General features: G+C 42.2%; 1 protein-coding gene across 1 annotated transcript; it reads right to left on the reverse strand.

Annotated features, from left to right (window-relative positions):
• Positions 1 to 16,407: 16,407 nt before the first annotated feature.
• Positions 16,408 to 19,587, reverse strand: LOC148040600 (uncharacterized). The gene has a single exon (XM_087701230.1). It carries the CDS (start codon positions 19,272 to 19,274, stop codon positions 17,160 to 17,162), a length of 2,115 nt encoding a protein of 704 aa, XP_087557356.1. The 5' UTR covers positions 19,275 to 19,587; the 3' UTR covers positions 16,408 to 17,159.
• Between the last annotated feature and the right edge of the window lie 938 nt (positions 19,588 to 20,525).

Here is a 20,525-nt window from a genome sequence, read left to right on the forward strand (position 1 = left end):
AAAAAAGCTAATAGGATAATAAACCATTAGGACCATTAGATTGATTAGGAATATGAAGCGATTCTAAATTCATCAAAATAGCATGGTAGCCACTCCACGTAAATGTCTTCTCCTTAAAGTAAAGGCACAAATAAAAAGGCCACCACCTAATGTAGAATGCTCCGTGGCTTTCTATGGTATGTCTCATGTGAGGCAAATGAGACACTTAAAATTGTGTGCAAACAAATTTGTCAATGTGTTGTGTCATTTTTATATGCACAAAACACACTTGAAAGCCAACATAATTTAGGTTGATGATGATGAGGTTATCATTGCCAAACCTTCCAAAACTGCACTTTAGCTAAGCTTCAAAAGTAGGCTAAGAGCACCCATGTTGATAAAACTTACATCTTTCATAAAGTAAATCAGTCCCTAGATACATGTGTTTACCTAGAAAAACTACCAATAACACAAGCTTCCATGTTTCTACCTAGTATTGCATACATTGGGTGGATGCTCAACCATTTTCCATGATAGAACGACATTCCATCATAACAATCCAAGCATCTTAAGAGAAAAAGCACACATATCTAAACCAAAAAGTTACCAAGTTTAGCTAAGATTCTAGAGTTCATCTAAGTAGAAATGCCACCCCATGTAAGAATTCTCACATTTGTCCTCCTGCAATAAATACATAAGCAAGAGTTATTGTAGCTCAACTTCTTGATGTCATAGAGAGCACATTGTTGTACGAGTACATCAAAGCCTAAAAAATAGCACACTCCACTATTGTACTAGTGCAAAATAGTCAGCTTTGATTTTGATCCATTTTGGTAACTTCACAATGTACAAGGGACATGAATATGAGTCATGTCTGAGGTAGTATTCCAAAAAGATATGCTTTAGAAAAATTCAGGACCCAATTCATATATATAGGAGAAATATAGTACCATCCTAGAACTATCTAAGTGGGCCAAGCTACATATACATAAGGGGCCAATGGTGAAGATAAAGATTTGCAGACATAAGCTTTTGCATAAGGAATGCCTAAGTATATCACTGAATGCTATCACCATTACACACTTTGCTTACTGTCTATCTCTTCGGCTTTTCAAAAGTTTCTTTCCTTTTTCTTTGTGTGGGTCTTTTCTTTGTTATATCTTTTCTCTTTTCTTTTTCTTTTTCTTTCCATTTTTTAAAAGATACATTGGGAGGGAGCACGCTAGACATCACCTTGATCCTCTTCAGTAGTTACATTTTGAGGGGGACCTAAGAAAATTTCAAAGGAATGCATGGCTTGGCATGTAGCCCTTTGCTCTTCTGACTATACTTGTGGCCACAAAGGGGGGCTTGGTTCCTACACACTCGTTCTTTCTCTTGTTGATTTGATTCAAAATTAGGTCCTTCTTCCTGGACCAGCTCCAGTGGCTCCTATTGAGGTGGCTGCATCTGTTGTTCTAGCTCCCCAAACCCTAGCAAGGAGAGTTCCTATGTTGTTAAGCTAGTTGAGATTAGGTGAGCACGTTGCTTCTCTACTCCCAAGCCGGTGCTAGGCTTGGGTGCCATGGGATGGAGTCCATGTTGCATCACTCTCCTTGTTAGCTCTAGTTTTCTTTTTAGTTGTTTCAATGTCTCTTCTTATCTCGGTTGCATGACATTTGATGCTATGCTCAAGAATGCAAGTTGTTGCTCTAGCATTCATGTCTCGACAACTATGGCTTTGCTTTTCGACAAGACATTCACTCTCAGAATGGGCCAGCTTGTAGGCTAAATTTTTTATTTTTGATTTTTTTTGCTAAGCAATCTCGTCCTCCTCCTATTGCTTTAGTTGTTCTTCCTCCTCTTCTTGCCTCTTTTCCTGCGCTCTTCTCCTCGTCTCTTTGATTCCTCCTTCACCCTTTGTAGCTCTTTGTTTTCCTTGGAGGTGGATTGAGTTCTTCTTATGGGGATTTTGGGAGTGATATTTTTCCTCTCCCCTTGGCTCAACAATTTTGAGCCTTGTTGCTCACTAACTATCCTCTCGCTCAAGGCTTCTTGCTGTTGAGATGTTGGTCATTGTCCTTTTCATTAGCAACTCTCTCCGTATTGTTCTACTGTTCCTTGTGGATTTCATCTTCCCCTTGTTCTCTTGCTGAAAGCGAGATGGTTGGGCTTGCTTGAGTGGAAAAGTGACGCTCTTCTTAGATTGGCGATGGCTCCAGGATCTCCTATGCTACTTTTCTTTTTGCCTCCCCTAGAGCTTCCTGAATGATGGCAGTTTAACACTCCTCCAAAGCCTACAATTGAAGCCTTGGAGGCAAGTTGTTTCCTCTCAGACTCTGCTGCGGTGGTAGCTGGAGACTCTCCTTTTGCCATCCTTAGTGTTGTGGCTAGTACCTTTGCTGATACATGTATTTTCATTCGGATGTAGGCATTCCAATTTACCTCGTCCAAGGCATTGGCTAGCAACGGTATGCCTATTTTGTTCATGAGAGCATTATATCTCTGGCTTGAGAAAATAGTATGGACTATTTTAGCTTGTAGGCAAATGGTAGGGTCCAAAATATCAACTAGACTGATTCTGTCATTAGTGTAAATCTTCTTTTTGTCCATCCTCAACATCCCATACACATCCCTTTTTGGCCTCTTTTTCGGCTTCTCTGCTAATCCCAGTGCCTTCTCCACAATTCTTGGATTAAGGGAAACTTCCACCTTTCTAGAGGTTTCGCCTTGCTTGATGGTCACTGTGCCAACGTTGTCGTCGTGTTAAGGGTTGAAGGTCTACCACTGGGGCTTAGAGCAGAAGAAGAGTGTGGGATTCAAGGTTTGGAGAAGGGAAAAATAATGGAGTTTGACAAGATTCAGGTTTTAGAAATGACTTAGTTGAAGAAGAAGATAACAAGCTTTTTCTATGTATTTAGCATACATGAATGGAATGAATGTCTTTAACTTGTTTACATCAAATACATTTGGGAAAAATAAACCATTACATAAGGGATATTCTCAGATTTTAATCCAAATGCATATACCAAATGCATGCTCAAAGGGCTTCTATCTCATGTACATAGACGGATTACAACTCTAAGAAACAAGTATTTTGATTGTAGACTCAAGTACATTCAAAACATAGATCAATAGTACTTGAAATGCATTGATGGAGCATAAGTTTAACTTCAGCCCTATTTTAAAACAAAAATTTCCAACCCATAATCGAGCTCCAAAAGTGTACATAAACTCAAGAATAAGCTCCTCTAATCATTAATGGGTAAAGCCCTGATGTTAAGAGGTCTTTTTCTTCTATTACAACCACATGAATCACTTGTTTGCTCATCAAAATGGACAAGAATAGTGGGCTGCCCTGTTTATGACTGGTTTTTTCAGCCCATAACAGCCCATACACCTTCAAAATCCTCCCCCCTTTGCTTGCCCCAAAGTCACTCAAGTACTTGGGTACAAGTCGGGCTTCATTGGATCATGAATAAGGTAAATAAAATGAAAGAAGACATACATAAGAGCAGGCTGAATACTTTTCTCTTAGATTTCCCCCTTTTATAGACTGTCATACCATACATTTTCGTCAGACCCAATGGACGGGTAAGAGGAGCTCTCACCTTTCTCGTTTGTATCTTCATCTTCAGCTCCGGTTTGTTTTCAGTTTGCATGCTCCAAAGCATGCACCATAGCTCCAGTCTTCTCCAGATGTTGCATGTATGCATGCCCACATTTTGCGCCGAAAAATGCAGGCTGCATCCTGCTTAGCTCCACTTCACTTTTTGACCTTCTTAGGTCACTTACAGGTCACTTTAGTTCATTACTTCAGGTCCCCCATGAACCTAGTGGACTTTTGGCACTTTTCTTGAGTTCTAACCATATTTTCCACTTGAATCAATGTGATTTATCCTGCAGACTATCAATTACTTTCAGCTAACCAAGTTATAGGCTCCCGTAGACTTTTTTTAAAATCAATATACATGGTACAACTAAAAATTGTATGCTAAATGCAAAAGAACTTATGTAACTAAGTTGGTTGTTTGGGTAACAATGATTGAATTATGTATGCAAATTCCTTATATAAATCCTAGTAAAGTTCTTATGTGTTCATAAGAATCCCATGGTTTATATTATGAACAATAAACTCTTTGACAATGTTCCTTCTTACATCGAAAGCTCTTAGGAATTATGTGCATTTGTTGTGGTTGATTTTCTGGCCAACCTTCTCTATGTATCTGTGGAGATTACACTTGTCGACTATTTGTGTCACCGTGCCTTCCTTGTTCACCGACTCTCTCAAATTGCTAACGCCGTGGTACTTTAGCTGGTTGTAGACTTGGATTTTAGTGGGTGCTGATTGGTACTTATTGGGCTCTTCCTCTTTGAGAACGAGAGTTGGCCTGCCATCTTAAGTTCCTGTTATGATACAATAGTGTGCTTTTGCAAAAAAGAGAAAAAGTTCAAGATAGAACATTATGGAATGGTGCGATGTTCCAATAAGGAATGGAAACTTTTTATACTTCAAGCAATCCACACATTCCAAGCACAAATTCCATAAAAGATTTCCTTCAAGTACAAGTTCCCTTTATTCATTCTTTTCTGCTTTTGAAATTTGGTTTAAAGTTCTGAAGTTCAAGTCATGTTTTCTTTTTCACCTTACCCCCTTGAATGATGAAAATCCTTCCTAGGATTGGAAGATGAAGGGTTAAGGGTATGAAGCATTTGCTTGTGGTATTTGATTTCTTCATGAGCCAAGCATAAAACTGTGGGTTATACTCTAAGTGGGTGTGACTGTCCATGTTTTGAGACCTAATGCCTATTTGTGTAATGTAGGTCAGGACATTGGTTAGGAAGTCTCCAAAGTTCATTCAGTTAGCAACATGTAATGCTTCCTCAGTCATCAGGAGTCGATCCACATAGGGATGGCCATGACATGTGCCTCTAAAGGTTGTTTGCGTGTGATGGCCAAGACTCTGAATGAGGTAGGAGCCACATAGGTAGGGTCATACTCAGTAGTTTTGATTGCGCATCTCTACTCAGCATTGGTCATAATTTGGCAGCCCTCTTATTCCATTGGAGACATAGAGCATATCATTTTTGTAGAAACGAGGAGTTAGAGTCAGCTAGCTTTGTCAACTCTTCTAGCTCCTGGCTTGTTGCAAAAACTCTACTTCTGCTATTTGATGTGGTCAGCCATTGTTTGCAAGCTTGCTCTTGAGAGATCTCGTTGGCCTCGACTACATGAGGAGTCTTGATAAACACAAACTCATATTCGTCCAAGTGCATGGCAAGGAGTGCACTTCCATTGCTAATGTCTCATCGAGGAGGCCTAAGTCCAACAGCCATTCATAACTCCTGTGGCTAGCATGGTGAATATGGCATCCAATCATTCGATGCAAGTGATAAGGTCATCCTGCGTGTTCATGGCGAGGTCCAAGGCCAAGGCAAGGATATATCTACTCTTAAGGGAGGGTCTAAGGCCTGTGGGAGGTTGGGGTTTGGTTGTGGACTGGATAACTTAGGAGTTGATTCTTGCACTGTGAATTGGTTAGTAGGGTAATTAGTGGCTACTTGGGCAATGGGTTGGTCTTGGGGCTCAAAAGATATGCTAGTTTCCACTTGTGGAGCCGTTGGGACGTTGGGAGTGTTGGTTTGAGTTGGTCTAGGGGCAACTAGTTGTGATTTTGGTTGATGGACTCGTTGATATTCTATTGGTTTGGTGCTTTTTGGATCAATTGGTTTCTCATTCCTTGCTGGCTTAGCATTTTGTTGAGATGGGCTATAGGGCCTCGATTGAGGGGCATGCATGCCAATCGTAGTCTTGGGCAACCAAATGTAGTTGTTGCCTTCATAGTAGCCTTGAGTTTGCAATAGGTCTTTGGGAACCCACTACGACTTAACCGTTCATCGGATTTAGTAGCCAACTTTGCCTCCTTGGCCTAGGGCGTGATGTTCTGTGGTTATGAGTTCGTGAAGTTTTGGCTTTTAAGTGACTACGGTTGGCATTTAGGCACCCATTTGAGTTGTTGCTCAATGGTCTTGGGTGTGGTTCCTTTAGGTTGCATTCATTTTGTCCTGGCAGGGTGGGACAAGATACGACCCCTCTCCTTAGACCTTGCACTTGGTTTCTTTACCAGTGGCATTGCATGCTACGATCGAGCCACATTGCCCTTGCTGAAATCCATCACTATCCAAACATTACCAGTGGCATTGCATGCTGCGATGGAGCCACACTGCCCTTGCTGAAAGCCATCACTATCCAAACATTACCACTGGTGAGGTGAATGTGTTGCGAGTCATAGTCGACATTGCAATGATTCCTTACAGTGACCTTGGTGTTAGGCATCACTTAGAAGATCATTGGAAGGCTTTCAGTCTCGATAGAGACTGTTATTTTGCACTTTCCTAGTAGTGAGTAGGACTGCCCCCCAAATGGGTCGAGTTTAGCATTAGTAAGCAGTAATTGGGGATGACCACTGAGGATCCAATGGTCATGTGTAAGGATATTACAGTCAACTCTCTCGTCAATAAGTGCGTCAAAGACATTTGTCTTTTGGGTAGTCACATCGATATGCGTAGGTAGGCAGATTCTACCATTTTGTCATCCTTGTCCTCTATCTTAGTGATAGTGGCAAATCTCACATTTTCAAGGGGTTCTAGCATTGGAGACTTATGCAATGGATGCATTGGTGTTGGTTGATTGCTAGAGCTCCTCGCCATCATGCAAAGTGGGATTGATAGTGGGATCCTACTCTTCAGTGGTGGGCAGTTGAGATGATGTGACTTTTTGGGTCTCACTGACTACCCTGGCAGTCTGTTTATAATCCTCCTCTTCATTTGAGAACAACATATTGCTGGTAGCTAGCACATGCATCCAATCCACTTTTCCTTGAGGCAAGGGATTTACTTTTTAGTGGCCCATAGAAATTGCCGACTTGTGCATCTCCTTTCAACATGGTGGAGATGGCATCTTGGTCAACCAAAGTGGTCTTCCAAGTATCCATCTCAACTCTCACGGCTTCTGATCTATTGCCTAAGAACCTTAAACCATCGTCCCAATCTTCTATCACTCGTGCATTTAACATTCAGGGTCAGTCTAGTAGGATATTGTGTCCACTCTCTTCATAACTATGAATTGCACAAAGAATTAGACTCCCGCTATCTTCAAGGGCTAGTCTTTTAGCACTCCAAATAGTATAACCTTTATTTTGTTAGCTAGTATTACATTAAACCTTGCGGTCTCCATAGGTGGGTTACCCCAAGCCTGCAGGACTACATGGTTGAGAAGCACAATGACTCCAGCTCCCATATTGACAATTCCCTTTCTTGTAGCATCTCTTAATGCGTTAATGGGCAAGACTGTGTGCATCTTTGTGCCTTCCCAAAAGGCATTTACGTGCAAAGACTTAGGCACTGAGTTCAAGGTTAAGCTTGGTATGTGTGTTATTGCATCTTGGTTCAAAAAGTCGGTCACTTCAAGCTCGTCATATCATTCTACCTGCTACTTCAACCCTTGCCATAGCGTGGGGTTTTGCATGAGTAGCTCTCCCAAAGGTAGGGTCACAGGGGCCGATATCAATGTTGTGAGCAAGTTGCCAATTGCTTGCTTTTCGTTAGACTCTATACTCTTTTGCCGATGATCTTGGGTTGTTTGCCCAACTGTGGCATCTAGGCTCGGTCTATGTAGTGTTACATGTGTAGATGTGTCTCTTGATTTGAACTGAGTAGGCAATGTGCTCATACCAGAGAGCTCATCAATCTCATCTTCAATAATGGGTTTCGCATCCTTTAGGTGCGCTTGGGATTTTCTCACCCACTCCTTGATTTTATCCACTGGTTTCAATTGGTGCCTTGAATTGGGATATTCTCCAACCTTGGCACTTTCCTAATCTGTTGTCTTAGGAGTAGATCTATGTCTGTGACTTGCTTCCCCTTTGGTAATGTGGTGGCACCATTTTTCTTAAGTGTAATTGTTGTCTCACCCTCTTTTTCCTTCTTCTACACCTTTTCTTCCCTATTGAAGTTGCCTCGAGGTTGCTATATTCAAGTAATGAAATGCCGGCCTACTTTGCCTATGCTTGCATCATGACATTTAGTGGAATTGGCATGGCTTTGCCATCAAGTGTTTCAACTCCGAACAGTCCCAATGGTATGGATAGCATAATTGCTACAAACTAGTGGAAGGTTTTCGCCTAGGGCACTCGGCGTACAAGTATGTAATTCCACACTTAGGGCATCTAAGGCCGGCCTTCTCTCCATTGACTTGCTCCCTTTTCGGGGCATCGTGATGAGATGTGTCTTGGGTGACCGCAAGTCCAATATATGATGGGTTCCTAGTTCTGTCCTCCTAAACGTCTACCTCTTCCCCTACCCAATACCATCACTGGCAATGGTTTAAAATCCATCAAGATGGGATTCCCCTCTTTGGTCATACGAGATGTAAGGGTTTACATATGCTTTGTCTTGATTGGTTGGTTCTCTCTCAATGAATTGAAGCCCCTTTTTCTTCCTCTTTTGCTTGTTTATGGCAGTAACCCTAGTCTTTGTTTCTCTGTTTTTCCTGATTTTTCCGTACCTTAATGTATTCAAATCACAAGCAACCGCTTACACTAATCCCACCTACTTACCTAAATCCAAAAAATTAGAAAAAATCACTTGCAAAGAAGATCAAATACCTCTTCAACTCCCTTCCTTCCTACCTATCTCAAGCACTGGTTTGGGGCAAATCCTACTTCAATGCTTGATTTGGAGTGCACAAGCACTCAAAGCTTGTATTAGTTGGTCTTGGTAATGAAACCAAAATGTGGGAGCCTCTCGCTCAACTGCCAAGACCCACGGATTGCTTATTGCTTCAAGCGTTTCAAGCCAAGTGCAACGGCTACCTCTCACATAGCTGTATGCGCTCTCACATCAATGAGTATAGTGAGCTTACCTCCATGCTCGATCAAATTACCTCCTCCCTCAAGCACTTTAGTAGCTCCACGATCCAAGGTGCAAGCTCAAGCAAACTCAATCCTCAAGCTCCAATCTCCATTCTCCATAGCCATGTGCGAGACAAGAGAAGAGAAGAGAAGAAGAAGAAGAAGAAGAGAGGAGAACATGGAGAGCTTCTCCACCATGGTCCCTCACCCTCACACACTCACTCCCTCACACTCCCTCTCTTAAGCACAAGCTCAAGCAAGCAAGAACAAGAAGAAGAAGAGAAGAAGAGAGCTAGTTTTGGCCACACACAAGAATGAGCTTTTTCGTTCACTTTTTACATTTTATACAAAACCCTAATCCCCTTTGGGCACCCATCCCTTTTTTACATGCCCGACCATTTTAGCCTAGGTCCTCATTTTCTATTTCGTTCCTATTTGCATTGTGCCTTCACCCATATCCATCTACATGTAAAAATTGCATAGGAGAGAGCCTAGCACTCTTTTACAAAGATTTAGAGTGTGCTTTTATATTTAAAATGCGCCATTCCTCTTTTGCGCTTGCCCTGACCTTTTAAGGTTGTCCTTGCGCTTTTGGCCTTTTTTCCTCTTATTTCTTTAGCCGAGCCGCCTTTTTTCGCTTTGCCACTGCGTCTTTTTAATTTTCTTTTTGCTTTCTTTGCAGCACTGGGATTAACAGTGAATTGTTGGAGATCCCTAGTTGGCAATGGAAGCCATGCTTGATTTTCATAATGACCTCTTTGCTTCTCTGAATAAGAAGCAAGGCATGGATGCAAAGGAAGTAAGTGACTCCAAGGATGATTAGTCAATTCAAGATGACAAATATTTGGACTTGGATTCAATCAATTACACCACATATGGTTGCACCATTGAGTAGATTTGTATGGCTCCCCAACCTTCTTACAATGAAATCCTACTCATTGATATAGGTGTTATAAGACTAAACTCAAAGTTGAAAACCTTAAGGTCCTAGATTACAAACAAATGGGATCCTAGCTTGATGGTCATTGTTCGAATCCCAAAATGTTCACAATTGACAAGACTTAACCAAAGTTCCAAAGAACACCACCACAAATGTTCTTACTCTAACATAGAAGGAAGTTGTGACTTTGACCCAAACATCCCTCAATCAACCCAATATGTCAAACCTATGTCTAAACTCTTGATCCACTAGTGACAAAAACACTTAAGATGCAATTCTCCTAAGGATAAGTTAAGAGCTCATAATCAAAAGAAGCTGCAAGAAGTTCCATCAAGATTCAAAAATCTCAAAAAGAGTGATCGAAGAGTTGTCTTGTTAAGTGAGAAGCATGAAGGCTCATCCCTCAAATCCATTAAGGGACTAGCAAAGGTCAAAGAAGTGAACATTGCAATGTTAGGGGAGTTCGCTCAGCCTGTTTACATTGCAAAGGACCTGAGTGCAAAATACAAGTAGTTGGAAAGGAAGCTTACAACTTCCTAGATAAGTTTTCAAGGTATAATCAATTACAAGTCCACTAGAATGATAGACCAAAGAATACCTTTGCCATTGAATGGGGGTACTTGCTTACATTGTCATGCCTTTTGGCATGACCAATGTGCTAGTAACATTCTAGAGACTCATATATACTATATTCAAGGACATGTTGTGGAAGTGGCTTGAGGTGTTCATTGATGACCTATATGTACATTCTAATTTGGATTGAACATCTCAACTTCACCTAGTCTTTGAAAGTTACAAGCAATATAACGCTTCCTTGAATCCCCTTAAGTGCTAGTTTTGGGTCAAGCATGGTATAATCTTGCCTAGTTGTATCAAGAAACAAGATTGCAATTGACACTACTAAAATCAAGGTTATCATGAATCTCTCAACCCACTAATATGAAGGGGGTGCAATGCTTCCTTGGCCATACTAGGTATTATTGGCACCTTGTGTTAACTATTCTTCCACTGTGTGATCACTCTACAAGCTATTGATCACCTAGGCTTGTAAAGCATTAAAAAAGGCTCTTATGACTGGCCCTATCTTGTGAGACTCAAATTGGACCATAGCATTCTATGTACATATATCGACACTTCTAAAATTGCTATCGATACGGTGTTATGCCAATTCACTGCGCATAATATGGATTTCCCCATGAGCTTCACCAATTCTCAACTCATTGAAGCGGAAACAAACTATTCCACCACTGAGATAGAAGGGTAAGCAATGGATTACACTATAAAAAAGTTTCACCATTATCTCTTTGTTGCACATTTCACCTTTTTTGTTGACAACACTATTGTACCTTATAAATAAACCTTGTGCCATGGGACACATCACCAAATCAATTTTATTGCTACTAGAGTTTGATTTTGCTATTTTGGTGCACAAGAAAAACAACATTTCATTGTCAATCACCTATCATAGGTGATTGGTGGTGGTGAGAAGGCCACAAGAGTCAACGATTAACTCCTCGATGCTCATATATTTTATGTTAACCACAAATATAAACTCTTTAAGGCTGGCCTCACTCCTCATTGGGATGATGAAATAGTCCATATCCTTGATCAAGGCCTACCAAAATGACCAATCCAAAAAGCTCGGCTGACACACCTCCTAATCAAGACTTGACCCTACCAATTGATTGCATGTTAATTGTATTGCCTAGGATAGGATAGACTCTTAAGGCAATGTGTATTGAGCATGAAATTGAGAATGTCCTGCAAAAGAAGCTCATGGCAACATAGCTGGGGAGGCCACTTTGATGCCAATACCACATCTCGAAAAGCACTTCAAGCCCAATTGTAGCGGCCCACTCTCTTCAAGGATGTGACCAAAATTATCAAACACCACAAGTACCAATGCGCAAAGTTACCTATTCAAAAAGATAAAATGGAACTTACATTGATAATTTCTTGCCAATCCTTTGAGCAATGGGGCATAAAATTCATCTGATAGTCTAGCAGCATAATACTCATAGGTTTGATATATCATTGTGGCCATCTATTACATGACTAAATGGATTGAGGCCAGGGAAACCCATAAAAATGATGTACAGACCACAACACTTTCTTTGGGATCAAGTTATCTCATGATTTGCTTGCCCCATTGAAATTGACATGGAACATTGAGCTTGAAACACTAGATGGCTAGTCCATTGGTTATTTTGATGGCAGCAGAATAAAAAAGCATTATCTACATGGGCATCCTTCCCATGAACCACCCCCCATGGGGAATAATGAAAGTCCCCTATTGCACGTAGCACAATCATTCTATTAATAGTTTGAGCATGACCAATAACGATCTCCCATTTTGACACCACCCTTTCGATCAAATCCAACCAACGTCGTCATTAAATGTTTGAGAAATCACCATTAACAGTTTAGAAATGGAAGATAAACCCTTGATTCTAACCTCTTATCTTCGTGTATGTCTTACAATAACTAAGTCAATCTTGGTTGGTGCACTTCTCAATGAGGGGTTGGATTATAATATGCTTCCTTACTGCTATTGGAACATACTAGAATAACTGTAGCTTAACCCATAGATGCCAGATTTAGTCCCTACAGAGGACAACCTTACTCATTACTGAGAAAATGCAAATTGATTGTCACTATTGAGACTAAGAGCATTCCACTCCTTTTCTTCTTCCAAACTTTGAGAAAAGTGGATTGAAATTCTATTGGGAGATGGATATTCAAGTTCTTAACCAACAACAATGTCAACAAACACATTTATCTATGGCTAGTAGATACTCAAGGAATCACAACCTTTAGTTCCAAAGGGATGCAAAGTGTGCCTACTCTAATCATCCTTACATCTCAGTCTAACTCTGCACCTAAAACCACTACACTTTTGTCCCGGTTGTTGCATGACCATCTGTAAGAAGCCATCAATTGGTCAACTTCACCACTTACTGGTAGTGGCAAACCAAAAACTCCACCCGCCCCTCTTTGCAGTGCAAGCTCGGAAAATAGAAGCGAAGGCATGTCCACAAATATTGCCAAACTGGTCGTAACCCTTGCGTAATGGCTTGATGGGTTCCAAAGGCGATTCAAATCACTACTTTTATTCCAATGATACCTCATAAGTAAACCCTTTTTGAACCTTCACACGTCACTTCTACTGAACACAAAAAATCACAAGCCCCTTCACTCTAGTTGGTAACTCCATTTTCTGAAGAAGAGCTCCATGTTGCCAAACAATCGGTTCAACGGTCCATTGCTCCTGGCGACAACATCATGCCCTATCTCTGTAAGAAGCTACTAATTAGACACAATGCTTTGGACGCCCTGACAAAATTTGAATATAGCCTAGATTTTTATGGCTCATGGATTTGTGCATGCTTTCATTACATAAATCTATAAGGTACTGTAATAAAGTATTTGTCACTTTGTTGATTTATTTCAACTGAGACTATCATATGTAGGGTTGTCTTTACTTGATAGAACACATAGTTGACCTTATTGCTTGGTGAGTTCACTATATGTAAACCTTTACTATCATGTGCATTCAAGGCCTAATTTTTTAAATCCTTTTCCTATAAATAGATCATCATTCATGATACACACGACAACCGTTCTATTTTCAAAATATGAATATCTCCAATAAATGATATCCTTTTGTATGTGAAAAAGGTCAAAAAAAGGAAAATCCATTCTATTGAATCCATATGATAGACTTACTAGATATTTATATGTGATTCCCTTCCTTGATGCAGTAAAATTCTTACAAAGTTCCTTATCGAAGCTAAATGCGTTCGTGATTGATTCTTCCACCTATATTATATACAAGTCTGTGTCATTTCATGCTGATGTCATTCATACAACTAGATATGTCATCGATCATTAGGGCTTGTATCAAACAAGTTTGTCAAACTGCAAATAACAAGCATGAATACTCGTGCCAAGCTAATTTGTTTTAGTCAAATGTATCATGTGTCAATACTTAATTATCATTTTTTGTGTGATTTTTTTGTTAGTAGTGTATATGATAAGCTCTTTATTTTTCTAACAAGAATTAATAATTTGGTACAATTTATGTATCATAGTTCATTACTTATGAGACTTGCTTACTTTATTCTCTTGTGTTGATCGAAATGTTTACATTAAATTCATTCTTTGGGCCAGATATTTGAAGATTTTGTGTATAAATTAGATCATATACAATTTTATTATGGTCCCAAAGAAGGATGTTATGAATATTGGGCCTTCATCCATTGCAAATGGGACTTCTTGTGCCCCGAGAATGAACCCAATTTCACAAGTTCCCACCACTACTCATAATTGTAATGACTTAGCATTGAAGTACTTTGTAATGCGATTCAAGATCCCCTCCAAAATTTTGAGATAGGGGTTTTTGTATCTTCTAATGGAAATGTTTTTCGTGAACACCGGACTGACTGCTTCCGCGAACAAATGCCTTATATATCTAGATTCTATCTATCTAATATGGCTTATAGATTCACCACATCTCCTTCAATCGATTGAGAAACGTTTTTATTAGGCACAGGGAGTGCGTGTGCCCCTGGGGACTGGAAATGAGTGTGCGCAATCGGAAGGTTGCAATCACAGCCACACGTGCGCGTATGGCGCAGATCGGACGTGAGGCGACTTTACACGTCGGCGCCCCGCAGTCAGAGCGCGGCAAATGCGATGTTGGATAAAGCGAGGTCAAAAAACGAACGACGACAGTGGAAAACACTGAAAAAGGGGTTAAAAATAAAGCCGAAATAATGGAGGGAGGAGATCTAGGGCGTCGCGATCCTTTAGATCCGGGCCGTTCAGATCTCCGTCGAGGACGAAATGATTAAAGGGCGAGGCTGACGTGGCAGGCAGCCCCTGAGAGGCCTCCCTCGATAAACAAAATCTGTCCAATTTTCCAAACACCACCAAAAAACTTTGACTTTAAATTTGGCTTGCGAGAGAATTCATTGACTGGGGGAGGGGAGGGCCGGTGGGCCCCGCAGGTCTAGGGCGGGGCCCATTCGCGAACACGTCGGCAGACGTGTGGCCACGTCACGTACCGGCTGTGGGGCCCGCGCCAAGTGGCTTGTGGACTCGCCACGATGGTCCAACTCGCCCCGCCCCTTATTTTAGCGGCTGGCCGGGCCAAATATGGCGGGCCGGCCGGGCGGGGCGCGTGTGCCGAATTGAAGGCTGGGCACACAGAGCATTCATGTTTTGCTGGTCCTTTTTGTTTCCAAGGAGTAAGTGTGTCAGAGACGCTGTTTCTTTTCTAATAATAAAACCCATGAATAAATACGAAACAAAAATACATAAAGAAAGCCACGGAGCATACTAGCATAGAGGGTTCTCAGTGCACGATAACTTATGATATTTTATTAGATAAATAGAATAAGAAATGAATCCTTTTTCTTTCTTGTCATCCTTAGCCGTTTGGCAGTTTCGGCATCATCGCCACCCTCTCTCTGCCTCAAGTTTCAACAAACCCCCCCTCCCTCCCCGCCTCTTGATCAACCTAGCCGAGTCAAAGCTTAGAAGGTCAATAATCATCAACTAATCTAATCTAATCTATCTATCTATCTGTGTAATATTATTGTTATACATGGCCCGTGTGCATGGCTGTGTTTGGCACACGTAATACAGAGGGAGGGGGGGGGGGGTGTGCAGTGTGTGTATTGGGAGCGATCAAGGCGGTTACAGAGAGAGAAGAGTGAGTGTGTGTGTGTATTGGTAGCAATCAAGGCGATGAGAGAGAGAGAGAGAGAGAGAGAGAGTGTGTGTGTGTGTGTGTGTGTGTAACACTGTCTGTGATCAAAGCAATTAGAGACTCGTCTTCACATCGCACACACAGAGAGAGAGACAGATTAAAGAGAGAGAGAGAGAGAGAGAGACCCTTTGGTCGGGTGCTCAGCTGACATACGTAGGAATACATCTCGACACATGGGACCCGAGCTTTCCTTTCTTCTTTTTCCTCTCTCTCTCTCTCTCTCTCTCTCTTCATGTCTCTCTCCCAACTTCCAGAATCCATATCCTTTAGCACAGAAACCTAATATCAACACACCAACCCCAACACCCATACCCCTGTTATATACTCAAATTCCCCACATGAGAGGAAACTAGGCCCTCACATCAGCAAGTATAGAAGACCCACCACCACCTCCAAAGGAGAAAAAGGGATCACTAGCCACCATAAGATTAAAGACAAAAATCTTGCTCACAACATTCAAAGGTTCTCAAGCAACACATGAAAAGGCTGGCCCCAGCAGTCCTGATGCTTTCTATTTCCCTCGAAGATCCCATTAAGGACAAAAGTATTATGATTTGAAAGCTCGTATTATATTGTGCTCCTCATCTGTAAAGCTGCAGTAGGCCTGTATAAAGCACTATTCTCAATACCCTCAGAAGAGGACATAAGTACCTGGCTCAATTCCAAGTACTGAACTCAGAAACTTGCCACATTGGGGGAATTCTGAAGAATAATGAATTTAAAAAACAGGCAACCATGTCATTCTATCTCAATGCAACAAAATCCCAGGTCACAATGTTCCAGACTCTAGTCTTCTTCAATACTTGTCTCCATCCTTCAAGGTGTGCCATGTTAGAAATAGATTATAGTGGCAGAATAGTACTGCTTCAATGCGTGCACATAATAAAAAATATGATGGCACAAGTCAAAGACAGCAGCTTCAACACTGCTTTCCCAATAGCATGTAACTTGAAGAAAGAACGAAGTCAATAAAAGATGATCTGAAGAAGAAGGAACAACAAAATATCTCTACAGTATCTTGCTCTACAGCTTGCCTCACCCCCCGAACCAGCACCTAGTATACAACAGATGACAAGGGCACTCCTTGGGGCCAGGTATTTTAAAAGGAATTGAAAACTTCAAACCTAGGAGAAAGCGATGTATTAATCATTTTCAACCACTAGAACTGGTTAGGTGTAGAGATCAATTTGCAAAGCCTAATGCTATTGGTACAGAAGGGACATTGTACAAACAACTCAACAAGATATTGACAGCATAATGCCTGAAAAATGTGGGAGAAACAAATGTGCAGCACCTTATTGCAGTATCTTTGTAATAATACTTTGTAGATGGGGAGAGAACTCGGCTGACCACAGAGATATAATTTGTCTGCATGATGAATTACCCAAACTTCCCTGTGCCAGCAGTATATAAGAAGAGCCCTGAGAGGTAGGGTCCTAAATCGATCATGGTACCCCTGATCATCACTGTAATGACAAGTATTAAAGAATATATCAGGTAAAGATCTGCTGACCATATCAAGCAAACTGTCCCCTGTATGCATGATCTCCAGTGCCTGAGAATGAAAATGCCAGTGTTATTGAGAACTTGCGGGATCTTGATCTCCACTTTCACCCTGTTGATGGTGGCCTGTACCCAAAGAATGTTCCTGCTGTGATGGCCTGCTTGAATACGCATTGAGAGCCGCTAGCACACCTAAGTGCTGGTCTCCACCCAAGCCTAATCCAGCCCCATGTAGTTGTTGTGACCCCTGTGGTAGCAGCATTGATCCAATTGTGTGTCCATATTGTCCTCCTTGAAGATCAAGTCCCACACCCCCAAATCTGTGCATGAATGTGACTGCGTTAGGAGGAAGCATGGATGCGGTGAGAGGCATAACAGTATTTGAAGCTGAAGAAGGAGAGCCTCCTGCAGATCCTGCTGTAGATGTTTGCATTGCCCCTCCACCTGATCCTAACTGTATGGATGTGCCCGCTGTAGCTGGTGCAGCCATCCTATACATTGGTCCACTTGGACCTCCAGGAGGGAATGTCCATATTTGATCATGTGATGGACCGGCCATAACACCAGGAGTTGAAGTTCCTGCACTCACAGGAAGCATCCAGAAGGCTCCTTGTAATGGGTTATTGGTTGCTATGGGAGGTGCAGAAGCAACTGCCCACATTGGCATCAGATTTGAGGCTGCACTTTGTGATGGAGGATTGGTAAGAGAACCAGGTCGCATCACCGGAAGTAGTGGCCTTGTGAGTTCTGCTTGATCATCTTTCAGATGGCCCAATGAAGACCCTCTCAACCTCTTCCTCGTGGTGCCGCTACCAGAATCCACTGATTCAGCACCTCCACCCATGCCTTCACCCACAGGTGACGGTTCCCCAATCAAGCTCTCATGATGAAACCCTGTCATCAAGTCATGCCCTAATGTCCCTTCTTCGCCTTGACCTATGCATAATCCCATGCGTCTGTTGGCCTGCTCCTCGACTGAGTGGCCCCATTCAGCACGGCGTACCTGCTCTAGCCTTGCAACATGTAGGGTATCAGTCGTATCCCTTTGGCCCAATGCTGATAAACCAAGAGCACTATGGAAGGAAGATGGCCTGTGTAGGGATGCTGAGATGCTGGATGAGGCTGAGCGTGTGGAACCGCCAGATGTTTGAAATGATGCAGGGATGGTACCAGTGCCTGTTGCTGCAATCACAGCATGCTCAGCATGACGAAGCAGCCATTCTACCGTTTCCCCATCAGATTTGTGTCCTAGTTCGCGAGTGAGCTGAAATATACGGGCTGCACAGGCAGCTGGCATTCTGATTCTCCTTCCCCTCCCATCCACCTTTGTGTGCCTGTCTTTGGTAGAGGACCTCTTGGCAGGGGGCTTTTTGGGAACAAGCTGTGCGCCCTCTGCTGATGAGGGTCCGGCCATAACGAGGTCCTGCGATGGTGGTCTAGGTGCCGACAGTTGTACTTGAAGAGCCCCCAAACCAGTGTTTAGCTGCCCTTCCGATGAATATTTTTGTTGACCTAGGCCTGGTGCAACAGACATTGCTAACGATGCATCGACCTGAGAGGGGGCCATACCTGTAGTACCGCTTCCGCTGCCGCCACTGGCCGTGCCACCTGCTGCTCCACCCATGGAAGCCATAGCCTGAGCTAGGGAATGCCCACCATACTGAGAATTATGATGATTATGCTGGTGCTGATGCTGGTGCTGATGCTGATAGTGATGCTGCTGTTGTTGGTGCTGCTGGTGGCCATATCCAACACCTGCACTGCTTCTGGCCTCGGCTTGATACTGCACAAGCTGCAGGGGAGCATTCTTATCCGGGCTTTTCTCTCTATCGGATTTTGATTGGCCATGATCTCCAGATTCCATTCTATTACAAGACGCGGAGGATGACAAGGTCTCTTTGATGCTGCTGCTCCTCCACGGCAAGTAGATGTTCTGGCTTCGACATCCAGGATGAGAAGATTGTATGAATAGGATTAAAGCTTCTTTCCTGGTAGAATCGTGAATTGCCAAGGTAGTGATCAGGCCAGACGAATATTGACAGCACTTAGAAGAATTAGCTGCTGCACATGCGCGGTACTGATCATCATCATCGTCCCAAGCATAATTACTTAGCTGCCATGGCCGAATCCTGCAGCCGAGAGCTTGATGGAGAAACGTCGACGCACGTGTGCTCTCATGCAGACCCATCACCTATACACGAAGCCATAGATGTTGATAGGATGATGCAGCAGCAAGCTGCTCCATTGGCACTCGCACATTTTGCTATCGATGACAGCTGAAGGCGGAGCAATCACGGCATGGCATAAAGCTTGTCTCTGAGAGAGAGAGAGAGAGAGAGAGAGAGAGAGAGATGCCTCAGAGCAGCAAGCTGTGTATAATGTTATAAGGGAGAGAAAAGGTGAAGCAGTGGGAAATCATTCGTGCCATGAAAAAGAGAAAGCGATCAACTGTGATGGAACAACACCCACACATGAGAGAGAGAGAGAGAGAGAGAGAGAGAGAGAGAGAGAGAGAGGCGGGGGGGAAGCGAAGGGGGGCAAGCTGATGAGAGAGAGAGAGAGAGAGAGAGAATGGCAGAACAGTTTCCTCTCTTCTGCCGCATGAGAAGGGGGGGGGGGGGGGGGGGGGAAGATTTGGAGAGTAAAGGAAAGCGAAGAGGCCGGCAGCGCAAGGCTGGCTGGGCTGGCTGGTGACACAATTTTGTTATATGAAACCAAAAAAGAAATCAAACCTTTGGAAATGCCCCTTTTACTTGTGCGCCTGTAGTTGGTTTATTTTGGGGTTGTATATCTCAATCTATAATTGTTTCCATGATTAAGAAACTCTAGAAGTAAACAAGGACCTTGGACTTCCCATTAACTATTCTTACTTTCGAAAACCTTAGTGTTCACTCAAAAGCGAGGTTCACTCTTCAATGGCAGAAAAAAACCTTCAAATTGTCCAGAGGAATGTTTCAAACCTTACCACTTAGAACATTGTTAGTTATAAAAATCACAAACACATGTCATATGCTTCAAAAATCCCCTGAGTTAAAGATATTGTATGTTTCAAATTTTTTTAAGTCAACAGTGTTCTCCCATGCATTGCTAGCCACAAAAACCACAAATTGAAAAGAGTATATATGTACAAAGGGTAGGTTCACACAAGACAGAAAAGTAAAGTGTCTAATGCGATTACCTTTTGTGCATGAGACCAACATCAACAAGTATATTTGCCATTCAAGGCCCCTCAAATGTGAAGCCACTGCAACCCTAGATCCTATGCACATTTTAGTAACTATTACAAATGACAGTACAAGGGATTAGGCCTACAAATAGCCATATTGATGCATTTATTAAACTTTAAAAAAAACTTCCAAGTGTTCTAAAACATTGCTTAAAAATGCATCAAAAGACCTATGTTCCAGTCCATTTGTATTTTAAGAAGATCAAGCATGAT

This window comes from Lygodium microphyllum, chromosome 2 (genome assembly GCF_053477565.2).
Source record: "Lygodium microphyllum isolate KBCC chromosome 2, Lygodium_microphyllum_v1.1.10, whole genome shotgun sequence".
NCBI lineage: Eukaryota > Viridiplantae > Streptophyta > Polypodiopsida > Schizaeales > Lygodiaceae > Lygodium > Lygodium microphyllum.